We start from the raw sequence: 15123 nt of genomic DNA on the forward strand, positions 1-15123 counted from the left end.
ATTTATAAAATGAAGAAAAAACTATCCTCCAATGGGAAAAACCAGATCTGCTCCCTGGAGATTGTGCCCTGACAGTCCCTAAATGTGCCGTCATATTGAAGTCAGTAGGAATGGCAAACACCTCCCAACCCACCAGCCCCACCTCCCCCTGGAGGTCTTCATGATGGACCTGAGCAGCAGCTGTACACATCAGTCATGGTGAGACACCTTTTATTTTACTACATAAGATTTCTTAGAACAAAGAAAAGATTTTAAACTTTCAGTTGCATTTACTCCTACAAAAAAAAAAAACATACATTAAATTGCATCTTAAAAACATTATATTCACAAATGAAAGCTGTAGTTGGTGTGTATTTAATCCTCCACCTCCTATCCCTAGTGGATTTTATTTCTAAATATGTGTTTTAAAACAAAGATATCCAATAAAGATAGAGTTTATTCTAAAATTACAAAGAAAAATTCCCTGGTGGTTGCTTTTTATCCTTTCTGAAAAGTGACCATGTGTGGTTCTGCCAAGTTTTCATAGGAGTTGTACTTTATAAATGGCTCTGTTCCAAGATCAAGATGTATAAACATCCTGTACATGTACTCTGCAGGCTTTTGGAGCACTCTCCCTGCAGATGGAATGGACTTCCAGGAGGAAACGACATAAGCACAGTGTGAGCAGGTAAAGGCACAAACTACAGCAGGTGACAGTAAGATTATGATAACAGTCAGTGAAGAGTGGCAGAAGTCAGAAGGAATGCACTTTGGTTCTTTTGACACCCTTGTTTACACAAATACAGTAGGTTATGGTATGGTAACACTAAATACTTCGCCGATGCCAGGAAGGCATTAGTAAAAACAGTGAAGACCCTTGTTTTGAAAAGGGTTTGATGCCCCCTTGATGAAATGGGAGAAAAATCTCCTTTTAAAAAATAGAAGTCGGTGTTCTAAATGGCAAACTTTCTTGTTTAAACCTGTCCAAATTGTATTTCATAAACAGTCTTTCTCTCTCTGTCTCTCTCTCATCCTAAGGTTGCATTAATACACCATGGCTTTAACATGGTTACTTAATATCTTTTAGTAACCTGATGAGCAGTAGGCAACAGAGATTTGATTAAAATGGATGTGAGTATTATGAGGCATCTGCATCTTCCACCACTATACATAATTCAGTTCCAAGTTCTACAAAGGGTAGGAAATCTGGTATCTAAAAGAACACGGAGAAGAATTTCTTTATCATGAAACAAGTTGATTTGTATGCTAAAAACTAATCACATCTTTTTTCTTAAATCTGTCATTTCCCAAACGTCAAGAGCAGATGGTGTTCATATCATTTTGAAACCCTAACAATTCAAAAATGGAAAAATGAAAATTTCTAACTTCATAGTTGTTGTATCTTCATAAAGCTCACCCAGTTGGCACAAACATTTTGGCAAAGGTGTGGCCTATATGAGACCTTGGTATGCTAAGCTGTGGGTTAGGAGTCGAGCTCATTTGTGGTCATGTGACTATGAAGCACAATGTCCACCTTAACAAGGTTACTTTCACAAATACACTTGGTGTTTGGCATTCACACTATCTCATGCTTATTAAGACATGCTTAAAATTAAAGAAAATTGTTCAATCATGATTCACTATAACACACACACATACACACTACACACACCCCAAATCATGAACTGGTTTTATATTTGCAGGTCAACTCGTAACTGAAAAAAATATTTGAACTCAATTAAGCTGTGCATGATATAATTTTTTTCTGGGCATGAATGTATCAGAATTTACTTTCTGCTATTCTCTATCCATCACAATCTCTGCTAAGCTACAAAGGGCCACTTGCAAGCTCTATTCAGACTGCCCCATAATTTAAATGAATTGTACATGCGAAAGGAGCTTAAGTCTGACATTAATGGTTCTAAAATTACGGTCTCTGAAATTCTGGGAATATTTTGGAAGTGCTACAATACAGACAAACACATACAAATAAGTAAAACTCTGTTTTTGGTATTCCATATTTCATTTCAATTTTATTTCACATTCAATATGAAATCATATTAAAGGCTTTTGTTTTTGCAAAAGTTTAGAGACCCAGGCCCTGTAATAATTATGAGGAGTATTTTTCCAGCACATAAGTCAAATTCAGGATTTGACAGTGGCAAATCACAATTGTTAAACTATGTCCTATTCCATAATAAAATTTTAAAAAATAAAACATTAGTGTGGAACAAAGTCTTAGTAAATTTGGCTTACAGTTAGGAAATATGAGAGCCAGCTTTGAAGAACATGTGATCCAGCCCCCTCAACCTACTGATGAAGAACCTGAGGCTCAGATAGGTTCACTGAGGGGTCTACTTGCTAGAAGCAAAACCGGGGCTACAAGTCAGGCCCCACCTGAGACCCAGCATCCTCAACAAACCACACAGCAAACAGTAGTTGTGCTAATCATTAGTTCTGTTCCCTAGCATCAAAACAAATGCATAAAATAGGAAGGGCACATGGCTATTAGTTGGTTACTTTATAAACAAAGTATTTAAAACTTAAATTAGCACATGTAAAGAGTTGGCACAAACAGACAAAGGGTTTTTTTCACAGCAGCACTAGCATGGGCACAACATACCCCCTGAGCCACTGCCCTCAGCCCTTCCCCCCTCCAAGAGAGGTAGTGCTGCTGGCTGCAGATTTCTTCAGCTCTATTTTCATAGACTGAGTCTCAGCTCGAGGCTCGAATTTGGTCAGATTTCCTGCTCCTGGGGCAGCCACTACTGGCTTTCCTGCTTTCATACCTTTTGACATGGGAATGCGGGTGGGTGTAGGCCGCTGGGATGACCCATCTTGTCCAGACTGTAAGAGAGAAAAACACAGAGACACAGATGTTGGTGAACTTCCCCTGCGTTTGCCATCAATCTCAACATTAGCAGGACTCCTGATACACAGGACACCCACAGATGACCCTTCTCCAATTAAAAGAAGTGCAGGAAACTTGGACTTGGTATCTGATCTACTTATTACCTCTCTTTCTCTCGCTTGAAACATTTCTGCCCAACTACCACCTCCTATACAAGTAACTCCTATTTCACAGGGAAAACACAGGCCACGGGCTCTGAATCAGGCTACTCCCACTCTCCCAGATTGTGTCTCAACCCACCCCTCCCCTCCATTTCAGATGAAGCAGCTCTCTTTTCTCCTCCCAGAGCCCTTACACTCTTCTGTTTCTGTCACTGCCAACTACACCCTCCTTCTTAAAGCACCCAACACTCCTGCTGTGACTTCTTGGCCAGTCTCACCTAGTCATCTGCCGCCTCTGATAACTCCTCAATCTCTGACTGCTCCTGGTTCTACTTGGCCTGCTTCCTACAAAGTGTCAGTTACTCAGCCCTCTTTCTCCAAGCTCTTTCCCCAGGTATCTGAGCTGAGGGAACCCTAGCTTTCAGCGCTCTCCTAAAATGTGGAAAGATTCGTATTTCCAACTTCTCTCTGGACATGTCCGGTTTCCTTCTCGCCCACCACCCATTTCAAGTAGAAATGGCATTCTCCAAATGTTGTTTATCCTTTCCCGATTTTTTCATTTTTTTTTTTCTCATCCTATACCCTTAGGTGACCAAATCAAAAATCCCAGTAACCTCTCTACCCCATTTGTCATGAAACTCTTTCAATTCAAATTGTTCTTCAATTGTTCTTCAATCGATCTGTTCTTTCCCTACCATCCTTCAAGCAGGCACCCTAGAGGGCCCAGAGAACTGCCAACAGCAGCTTTGTCCTGAGCCTCTGGGCCCTCCAATGTTTTCTTTCAATGGTTTTCTAGATAGATCCTTCTAAATTGTTAATATTGTGATAGTTTCTTCATGATCATTATCGTTCAGTGACTCTTTTTATCTATTCTAGGAGATTAAATAATAAATTTCATAATAAGACACGCACCCTCCTTCAATATATAGTCCTGGTTTGCTTCTCCATCTTCTGCTTTTGCATGCCCAACTGCTGAAGCATAGTACAAGTGCTCACCATTCCCCAGACATGCCAGTTGCCTTCATGTTTGCATCCCTTTACACATGTTGTTCTATTATTCCTCCCCTTTTCCTTCTTGAAAATTCCCCCTTCTCAGTGAAACCTTCTCTGGTTGTTGCTTTGTGCTTACTTCTATCACAGAAGCACTAAGCAGTTCCAAACCTGCCTCTCCCACTCTGTCAAGAACTTCTAAACTCCTCTTTACATGTCAGTGTCTAACCCCATGCTTAAAATGTACTTGACACTCAACAAAATGCTAAATGAATAATTGCACAAATGAACTAGCCTCACAGTTCAGATTCTTAGAGAGGTGTCTCAAACCTTTTACTGTCCTTCATTTTATGGGATCTGATACAGATAAAACAAACAGGCCATCCTTTAAGTCTAAAATCCTTGGGCATTTATTTGGAAGTCCAGTTTGTAGTAAAAAAATGTTGCTGCAGCACCAGTGCTGTGGCGTAGTAGACTTAGCCTCCGCCTGGGATGCCAGTATCCCATATGGACACTGGTTCCTGTCCCGGCTGCTCTTCTTCCAATACAGCTCTCTGCTTATGGCCTGGGAAAGCAGTGGAAGATGCCAAGTGCTTGGGCCCCTGAACCCACATGGGAGACCTGGAAGAAGTTCCTGGCTCCCAGCTTTGGATGAACCTAGCTCCAGCCATTGCGGTCATTTGGGGGAGTGAACCAGTGGATGGAAGACCTTTCTTTCTGTCTTTCCCCTTCTTTGTCTGCAACTCTACCTCTCAAATGTATAAATAAAATCTTAAAAAAAAATGTTGCTCCAAAGGATAAGGCTATCTTGATCTCACCTTTACAATGGGGATAAGAAATTATGACAGAAAATCTGCTGCAAATCACAACGATTTATATCTCCACTATCTTTGCTATCAAATGCAGCAAAAGGAAGCAAAACCTTACTCAACCAAGCTAAAGATTGTGTTGCCTAAGAAGCAGTATTGAGCCACTTGAGAAGGTGCACAATTCTGAATATTAGGTGCTTCCTGTAGAACTGATAACTGAAAGCTTTACTGGCAAAGTGGTAATTAATTCACACTTTGACATCTGTATCTTGAGTCTATGCACAGAGAATTAAAGTAAATCACATTGAGGATATGAAGAAATAAGCTATGGTTTCTATATTTAAACTATGAGCTTCCTGTTTTTCTTAAGAGATTTCAATTTATGCTATACAAGTTGTTTAGAGTCTAAGAATCATAATTTCTAGCCTATTAAATTAATGCCTAAATAGTACATACTATTCTATAATTACGTTTACCAATTTGTCCCCAGTAAATGAAGACAAATCACTAGAAGTGTTTTTGAAAAATGGAATTTAAGCTCTGGATTTTGTACTTTGGGTGTGCTTTTTATAATCATTCATTTTTTCCAGCTAGTTAGCAAATAAATGTTTCTAAAAGAACCTGCTCTCTAAAAAATATAATGAAATAAAATACAGCTTTTAGGCATATTAACCCACTTTTTTACTTTTAAAAGCATTTTGATATTAAAAATATTTTCATCTTATTTCTGGAATAAAGTATGACTATGACTACATTTAAATATTTTACATATCAAATATTTTAGGTTATAGAAATATAACCGAGGAACAGTTTTAACTTTTCCTGCATACCACCCCTTTCTCAGTTTCCATTGCAAAAAGTATTTTAAACATAAAAATAAAATTTTAATCTTACAGTTACTCTATGCTGTCTTTTCAAAGAAACCACCTCTGCAAATTATTTTGAGAAGTCTTCATAATTTACATGTATAATTGAAGTGTTCCCTCAAAGTTGGTCCAATTTATCTAAAATATTAGGTCCTTTAATTCTCATTCCTCGGAACAGACAAAGCTTAGGACACCTCTGTGAGTGGGTGCCAGTGGAGGGAGAGGCAGGTGGTTTGGCTTTACTGTGGGTGCTGAGTTAGTCTCCCGACTCCAGCCCTCCCTCTACTGGCCTACACCTTGAAACCTTCCCTACTCACCACTGACTGGGTTCCTCGAGTGGAAGAGGTCGTGACTGGTGTTATGGTGATGGTGCTTGTCACTTTGCTCGCACCAGGTCTCGAAGAGAGATGATTCCTGGGAGAGCGAAGGACGGTGCCGGTGGAAACCTCCTTTTCAGCCGCCACGTTGAGTGGTCGGACAGTTATCACCGGACTGACTCCTTCAGCTGGAGTTGCAGAAGATCGTTTAAACTGAGAACCTAAGTGAATGTGAATTTTATTGTCTTCCGTGGTTATAATGTTGGCATTGGAGTTGTATTTCCGTACTGGAGTTGGGACAGTCTGTTTTTCTGGGGTGACTTTGAGGATAGTCCTTCCCATGGGCACTTCCTGGGATTCGGGTGGAACTGCCATCTCAGCTGGTGCTGCTGATGTGGACACCGTCATTATCTGAATGGGTGACGTGGGCCGGTCTGAAAATGTGCCTCTTCCACCTTCCGGGGTCTTCTCTCTGGAAAACGTAGTGATTGTGACTGGGGACATGGCTCGTTCTGTGCCAAGACTAGTATCTCCACTTTTTGGTTTTGAGGACATAACATTTGGAGATGGAATAATAGTTATCCTTGGTTTCTGATTCCCTAAGGTGGGAATGACAGTGGTACTAGAAAAAAACTCTTCAGATGTGGGGCTTGTTATCTCCAAAGTGGCAGTGCTGTTCTCGTGGTCTGGAGTCACCCGGATATGCAGGGGCTGGCCCTGCTTTGGTGAAAGCACCAGCTCTCCTGGGTGCCCTGGGCTGGAATTTGTGCGGGGCCCTTTCTCCTGCATGACTGGGGGGCCATTCTCCCGTTTTCTCATCCATGGAATCCATGACTTTCTCATGGTGAGCTCATTCGCGGCTGGAGGATACCGGTCTAGAACAGAGGAGCGTTCCATCGGCTTTTTCAATCCCACCTGTCGAAGATTACTCATGATGTGATTTTCTTCTTGAAAGGATTTCCGTATGAACACTGCCGGTGTTTCCTCCTCAGCCGCATCGCCGCTGACCGTGTCCGTCTGTACTCCTGTGGACGTCACGGGGACATCCACCATTCTCCTCCCATTCACGCTGGGTCTGAGAGCTCGGCTGTAGCGCTTAGAAAGCTCCAACTCTTTGGTCAGACTAAGGACTTCCTGCCCCATGCTTTTGTTTTTATTTTCTTCTTCCATAAATCGTTGTTGAAGGACCGAATAATCTACTTGGAGTTGAGAAAGCTGATCTTCTTTGTTCATTAACTCGTGAATCTTTTCTTTCAGAGCTTGGACTTCGGCTTTCAAGTCTCGACTTTTGGCTTCTTCCAGTCGAAATCTGTGTCTCAGCTCAGCTTCCTGACTCACCACTTCACCTTTCTCTATTGCTTTGTTCTTGGCAATTTGGTGCTTGATCTCCTCCAGCTGCTGGGAAAGGAAGTTAGCCTTATCTTGCTCAGTTCTAAATTTCTGCTCCAGCTGATCATACTCATCCTCCGTCTTCATCAGATCCCCTTCCACCACCTCCAGCTGCTGGAGGCGTTTCTTCAGCCTCTCAATCTCAAGTGTTAATTCCTTAATCTTATTATCTTCCGGGCAGGTGAGTTCGGGTCCCTTTCGAGATCTCCCTCTTGTGATTTCTCTTTCCACTTCCTCGATACCATCCAGCCTCTTCTTCAGTAAGTCAACACTGCAGCTTAACTCAGAAGACTTTTCTTCTTCGCTTTTCAGTTTTCCCATCAATTCATCTCTCTCTTTTGTCAGATGGTACACCTTTTCCTCCATTTCGGATTTCAGTTTCAACAGCTTCTTACTTTCTTCGATCAGTTTTTCAGTGACATCCATAACCTTTCCTTGTTCCACCTTAAAATTCTTATTCAGCCCATCCACTTTTCTCTCCTCCTGTTTTATTTTTTCCATCATATTTTTCCTTTCATCAACTAGCATCACAGTAAATGACTTCAGCTTCGTAAGATCATCTTTTAGGCTTAATTCAGCCTTTTCCAATCTACTTTCAGAACATTCAAGTTCTTTTACTCGACTCTTGACCACCTCCAATTCATTTAGCAGGTCTTTGGTTAAGTTCTTTTCTTTCTCCAGATTTAAATGCAGTTGAGTGCATTCAGATTTACTCTTGCTAAATGCCTCTTCCAATTTCTCCAGCTCAGACATTCTCTTCTGTAACTTCTCAACTTCAAGTTTGAGCTCCTTACTATGGTGTTCTTCCTCTTGCAGCTTCTTCCTCAGTTCCCGGCACTGGGATTCAGTTTTCGTGATCTCCTCATCTTTGCCCTCCATTTCAAGCACACGCTTTCGGAGATTCTCCACTTCGGCCATGAGGCTGGAATTTCCACATTCTCCTTTGGCAATTTTATCTCTTAATTCCTGAAGTTCCTCCTCTGCCTTTTGAAGATTCTTGTTGGTTTCTTCTAGCTCTTCGATTCTTTGAGTTAAGCCAACCAGCTTGAGTCTAAGTTGCCTGTTGTGGGATTCTTGATTAGCCAATTTAGCATTCATCTCTTCATGTTCCTGAGAAAACCTGGAAGCCTTGTGCTCAAAGTCCACTTCTAACTTGAGTAATTTTTGTCTGTCTTCTTTGGATTTAGAAGTAATGGCTTTGAGCTTTTCTTCTTCTTCCCTTAGTTTCTGAGTAAGATCCTGTACTTTCTGGCTTTGCAAGCCAAGTTGCTCAATATGCATTTGTCTTTCATCCACCAGCATGAGTGCAAAGGATTTGAGTTTGACAAGCTCATCTCTTAGTTTATTGAGCCGTTTGGCATTTTCCTTTTCTTTCCGGGCTTGATAAGCCTTTTCTTGTTCGAGAAGCTTTTTCAACCTAGAAAATAAAATATAACTACATGTTAAAAGAGTAATCAGCAAATCAGTTTAATTTTAAATTATTAAATAAAAAACCAAAATGCTTCTAAGTAAATCTTTATCAGTTGCCATATCAAGGTTTAACAAATATCCATTAATGAATCTAATAAAAAAGTTAGGATAATGGGGGTGGGCATTGTGGCACAGCAAGTTAAGTCACGTCTTAAGAAGACCACATCCCATATCAGAGTGCCTGGGATGGAGTCCGGCCTCTACCTCCAGTCGAGCTTTCTGCTAATGTGCATCCCAGGAGACAGCAGGTGATGAGTCAAATACTTGGTCCCTACCACCTGAGTGGGAGAACCGGATGGAACTCCTGGTTTTGATCTGGCCCAACACCCTTACTTCTCATTCTCCCCATTTCCCCCATATACTTCCCCCTTACTTGCCCCTGTTGCAGGCATTTGTGGAGTGAACCAGGGGAAGTAATTTCTCTCTCTTTCTGCCTTTAAATAAACGAAGTTAAGTAAAGCCTATGAAAAACAGCTAGGATTTTTACCCTTGTTGGGGGGGGGGGGTAGTGACCAGAAGGAGGCATGAGGAGGACTTTGGGAATACCAGGTTCTGTGATTTACATGCTGGTTATAAAGGATTGTTTCATTTAATGAAATTTCAGTAAGCTGAACACTTATGATGTCAGAACTTTTCCACATGAGGTGTTGTACTTTAACAAAATAACCATTAAGTAAAACTTAGGTTGTGCAATAATGACTATAGTGCTTTCTGTATTCTTTTCTATTTTTTTTATTTATTTTTTTGACAGGCAGAGTGGACAGTGAGAGAGAGAGAGACAGAGAGAAAGGTCTTCCCTTGCCGTTGGTTCACCCTCCAATGGCCGCTGTGGCCAGAGCACCGCGCCGATCCAATGGCAGGAGCCAGTGCCTATCCTGGTCTCCCATGGGGTGCAGGGCCCAAGCACTTGAGCCATACTCCAATGCACTCCCTGGCCACAGCAGAGAGCTGGCCTGGAAGAGGGGCAGCCGGGACAGAACCAGCACCCCAACCGAGACTAGAACCTCGTGTGCCGGCGCCGCAAGGCAGAGGATTAGCCTAGTGAGCCGCGGCGCCGGCGCTGTCTGTATTCTAGGCACTAGTTTTACTTTATTCTCACAGCAACACTCTGCAACGCCTATGCCACTATCACCATCCCCATGAAGAAAATGAGACACAGGGAGTTATGAAGCTATCCCAGATTGCACAGTCAGTCAGTGGCAGTGCTGGGATTAAAACTCCCAAATGCTTACCTCTCACCTCCACATTTTACAACTTGAAGAGAGGAATTTAAGTGAAAGGAAAAAACTGAAAAAGAAAAACCTATGGGTTTTTTTTTTTTATTTTGAACTCTTGAGATAAAACTATGTAACTATTACCTGATAAAGAAAAATAAGGCAAGACAGGCTTTCTGATGCAAAAGCTGATCTATAGAAACTGATTTTAGTTGACACCAAAATTGGCATAATATTTTGTCTCATTTTTCTGATTTTAACAATTTTTTTTGACAGAGAACTTGGTAGGAAGGAAAACTGAATTATTATCAATAAAAAAAGTAGCAGCAACAGATGCATTGTTCTTTATGCTTTTTATTTATGGCTTTAAAAAGTAGGAATTTAAATATGCCAGACTAATTATGCATCATTTTTGTATTGGTTAGTTAACTTGTACCTAAATATCTAAATAAACTGAGTTATATTTATATTCACTGTATGTTAGTCTAAGAATGTATTTCATGCTACTCAAATCACAATAGCTAAGATATGGAATCAACCCAAATGCCATCAACAGAAGACTAGATAAAGAAATTATGGGTTTTGTATACCATGGAATACTACACGGCAGTAAAAAAAAAAAAAAAAAAAAAAAGCCAGTCCCAAAAGAACAAATGCCATATGTTTTCCCTGATCTATGATAACTAATAGAGCACCTAAAAGGTAATCTTTAGAAGTGAAATTGACATTTTGAGATGCAGTGACTTTGAACAGCCCTTGTCTCGATTGTTGAGGAACAGGTTTTTTTTCATACTATCTGTTGAGATCTTTACTTAGTATAGAGTTAATCATATATGTATAAAGTTAATTGAAAATAGATCTTAGTAAAAAAAATAAGAATGGGACTTGGAGAGGGAGGAGGAAAAAGGGTGGGAGTGTGAGTGGGAGGGCAGGTATGGTGGTAAGAATCACTGTATCCCTAAAGTTGTATTTATGAAATGCATGAAGTTTGTATTTCTTAAATAAAAGGTTTCTGGAGAAAAAAATGTATTTCGGTAATTGATTTGTTTATAAGAGACTCAAGTTATGAACGAGCACTTACATGTATTTAACTGCATTTTATTATTTCAATATATTTTGCATCTTTATTATTCTAATTGATTTATTTTATAATTATGATTGGCTAGAATAATTGTTAGCCAAATTGAATTTAATAGTCTTTCTTTAAAATAAATTTATTTATTTGAAAGTCGGAGTTACACAGAGAAAGAGAGAGAGATAGAGAGATCTTCTAGCCTCTGGTTTATTCCCCAAATGGCTGCAACAGCAAGGGCTAGGCCAGCCCCAAGCCAGGAGTCAGAAGCTTCTTCTGGATCTCTCACATGGGTGCAGGGGCCCAAGCACTTGGGCCATCCTCTGCCACTTTCCCAGGCACATTAGCAGGGAGCCAGATCGGAAATGGAGCAGCTGGGACTCAAATGGGTGCCCATAGGCAATAACGCCGGCCCCTAACAGTCGTTTTTAAAGAGATTTATTTTATGTATTTGAAAGGCAGAGAGAGAGAGAGAGAGAAAAGGAGAGACAGAGAAAGAGATCTTCCATCTGCTAGATTATTCCCCCAAAGGCTGCAAACAACAGGGATGGACTAGGCCAAAGCCAGAAGCCTGAAACTCCATCTGGGTCTCCCAAATGGGTGGCAGGGGCCCAAGCACTTGGGTCATCCTCTGTTGCTTTCCCAGACACATCAACAAGGAGCTGGATCAGCAGCAGAGCAGCAGGGACTTGAACTGGCTCTCTGACATGGTTGCTGGTGTTAACAGGAGGTTGCTTAACCCAGTTCACTATGATGCCAGCCCCTAATTTAATAATCGTACACTGCATTGTATGAGAAATTATTGTACATACAAATAGTGCTATTTATAATTAAGTCCTGTATCAGATAATTATTATAGAAATGATTCTAATGATGTCATTAAGATTTTTTAATATAATTTATTTTTATAAAACATACCCTTGTATCTAAACATCCAATACATAGCTTCCAAAAATCATTATGACTTTATCCCTGAAGTGAGAGGAAAAAATTGTTTTCAAATCTTACATACTCACATGACCAATATTGAATCATTTCACTAAGTGGGTTCCTCACATGTGTAAAAGGGTATTTTATTGACCATCTTCTCTTCTTATGTGGAGTCAAAACAACTGAAATAATGTCATAGAACGATAGACTAGAAAAGCCTTTAGAGGATATTTTCAACACAAAATACCATTTTTAAATTCTCTGGCCTTAACTAGACTATCAGAGATGAATTTACTGCAAACATCATTGCTTTCAATTCTAAGCTTAAAATGTTAAAAATCTTAAAAATATGCCTATTTTTTTAAAGAAGGCTAGGTCTCTGTGTTATTAAAGGGGTTGGGATAGAGGCTAAAACAGAGACTGTGAAGTCAGACATAGGTAAATGTAAGTTCTGACACTGCCACTTTCTAATTATGAAATTCTCAGATCCCCAATGCTTTACCTATACATGAGAGAGGTATATTAGTTCCTATCTGATGATAGTGTTCTGAAAATTGAGATAGTAGAAATAAAGTGACTGTTACCTAAACTTAATACACAGGTGTAATAATAAACTTGTCCCTTAATATCTGTTTATAAATGTATTCTTCATTCTCATTTTGTATTTAACAAAATTATATATTTTTAACTTGTAAATGTATAATTTACAAACATATTTAGAAATCCAATGATTTTCAATGAAAAGACTTAAGACAGTAAACCCAAACATTGTTCTATGATTGCTGCTGGCTTATCCATTTGACAAGATTCATCAAGCCATGTAATTAAAATTGTTGGATTTTATTAAATTATGTCTCAATAAAAATACAGAGAAAAATAGAAAGTCTCAGAAAGTGTTCTAACATGTTAGAAAAAAAGAAAATGGTTATATAGAAGTATTATGAGAATAACTTAAAACATGATACAAAAGATAAAACTAGTTATTAGTCTTATTAGAAAGAGGGGAAAGCAGAGGTGGGGAAGATAAAGAGGAGTGATATTTTCAGGTGGGGTTGAAGAGTTGACAAGAAAAGTTGTCCTAGTGAAGTAATATTTGAAATCCTAGAGAATCTCTAATACTGATATTATTGGGAAAGGCTCTTAAAAGCCCATCCCAAACTCTAATTTTTTCTATCTAATTTTTTAAGGGCAGGGGGAGGCTAAAAAGAAAGGTGTCTTGGGCAGCGCCTTGTTTTTATTGTTTCATTTATCTTTTACAACAACCCTTGAACAAGGCATAACTGTGCCACATTATAAACATGACTAAACATAAGAGAGCATGACTAAGAAGGAACAGATTGAGATTTTTGTACAAATCTATTTGCATAAACACTGTGTTGTAAAAACAATGCTGTTCCTCAAATAGACATTGCCTGGGCAGCTCAATTTGCAAGACTTTGTTTAGATAAATTTTATACATTAAGAATAGTTCTTAAAGGGTGCATATTGGCTTATTGGTCAACTTTATTTGGCTTAATTCAGAATTTGGCTATTCAGAATTGTAAAGTTCCTCCTTGAATTGTCCTGTCACCCAAGATATCAGTTGATACCTAGATTGTATCAAAGGCAAAATGACCCCAATCATTAATAAAAACACAGGTCAATGCACAGAGCCCTTCAAAAACACTCTCAAGCTCTCCCTCCTGCTGACATCAGTCCATTCAGTAGTATGGATTGATGATTTGTCATTCAATTAGCTATGAGCCCACTGGGCTAGTCATTGTTTATTTCTTAGGAGCTTCCAATCCTCCCTTGGGCTCCAGTTCCAAACACATCTTCCTGATGTCAGTTAACTACAACCATCTCTTCCAGAAGCTTAGGCCTCAAATTTAGAGTTATCCTTGAGTCCTCTCTCTCACTTCCCCACATTCAATCCCTCAGCAAATCTTATCAACTCTACTTAAAAAATACACACCAAAATCAGGCCGGCGCCGCGGCTCAATAGGCTAATCCTCCGCCTTGCGGCGCCGGCACACCGGGTTCTAGTCCCGGTCGGGGCACCGATCCTATCCTGGTTGCCCCTCTTCCAGGCCAGCTCTCTGCTGTGGCCAGAGAGTGCAGTGGAGGATGGCCCAAGTTCTTGGGCCCTGCACCCCATGGGAGACCAGGAGAAGCACCTGGCTCCTGCCATCGGACCGGCATGGTGCGCCGGCCGCAGCGCGCCTACCGCGGCGGCCATTGGAGGGTGAACCAACGGCAAAGGAAGACCTTTCTCTCTATCTCTCTCTCTCTCACTGTCCACTCTGCCTGTCAAAAAAATTAAAAAAAAAAAAATACACACCAAAATCAAATTACTTCTCACCTCCTCCACTGCCATCACCCTGGTTCAAGCTACTACTATTTCTTATCTGGATTATTACAATAGCTACCTAATCAGACTCCCAGTTTCCAGTCTTGCCCACCTTCTTTCCCTAGAGGCCAAAGTGATTCTAAAAAAGGGAATGATATCACGGGGCTGGTGCTATGGCGCAGCTGGTTAAAGCCCCAGCCTGCAGCGCCAGCATTCCATTTGGGTGATGGTTTGAGTCCCAGCTGCTCCACTTCGGATCCAGCTCCATTTCTGATCCAGCTCTCTGCTATGGCCTGGGAAAGCAGTGGAAGATGGCCCAACTCCTTGGGCCCCTGTACCCATATGGGAGATCCGGAGGAGGCTCCTGGCTCCTGCCTTTGGATCAGCTTAATTCTGACCATTGTGGTCATTTGGGGAGTGAACCAGTGGAATGGAAGACCTCTCTGTCTGGCTCAACCTCTCTCTAACTCTCTCTTTCAAATAAATAAAATAGATCTTTAAAAAAAAAGTAGAATGGTATCAAATCATATCACTCTGCCTATACAAAAACAAAAAACCAGAAACAGAGGACTTAGGAAACAGGCTGGAAGAATCAACGGCTTCATATTTTAAAATATATATGAGTATATATGTATATACATACATATACATCTCATATGTGTATTTACATATATACACTTATATATAGTGAAGATATTAATATGTTCCCTCTTACTTTAACGCTGTTTGATTTTCCTTACAGCAAT

General features: G+C 40.2%; 1 protein-coding gene across 11 annotated transcripts in view; it reads right to left on the reverse strand.

The window, feature by feature from the left end:
* Nucleotides 1–15123, reverse strand: part of FILIP1 (filamin A interacting protein 1) — a 315951-nt gene that overhangs the window by 15362 nt on the left and 285466 nt on the right. For 10 of the 11 annotated variants that reach the window (XM_062186380.1, XM_062186377.1, XM_062186376.1 and 7 more), the window contains 2 exons: nt 5974–8779; nt 265–2826 (listed from right to left, as the gene is read on the reverse strand). In XM_062186380.1, the coding sequence (XP_062042364.1) occupies nt 2620–2826; nt 5974–8779 (3013 nt within the window). In that variant the 3' untranslated portion in view covers nt 265–2619. Of the gene's footprint in view, nt 1–264; nt 2827–5973; nt 8780–15123 lie in introns of those variants that run through there. The other variant, XM_062186381.1, reaches the window with a different exon arrangement.

This window comes from Lepus europaeus, chromosome 3, assembly GCF_033115175.1.
Source record: "Lepus europaeus isolate LE1 chromosome 3, mLepTim1.pri, whole genome shotgun sequence".
NCBI classification, from domain to species: Eukaryota; Metazoa; Chordata; class Mammalia; order Lagomorpha; family Leporidae; genus Lepus; species Lepus europaeus.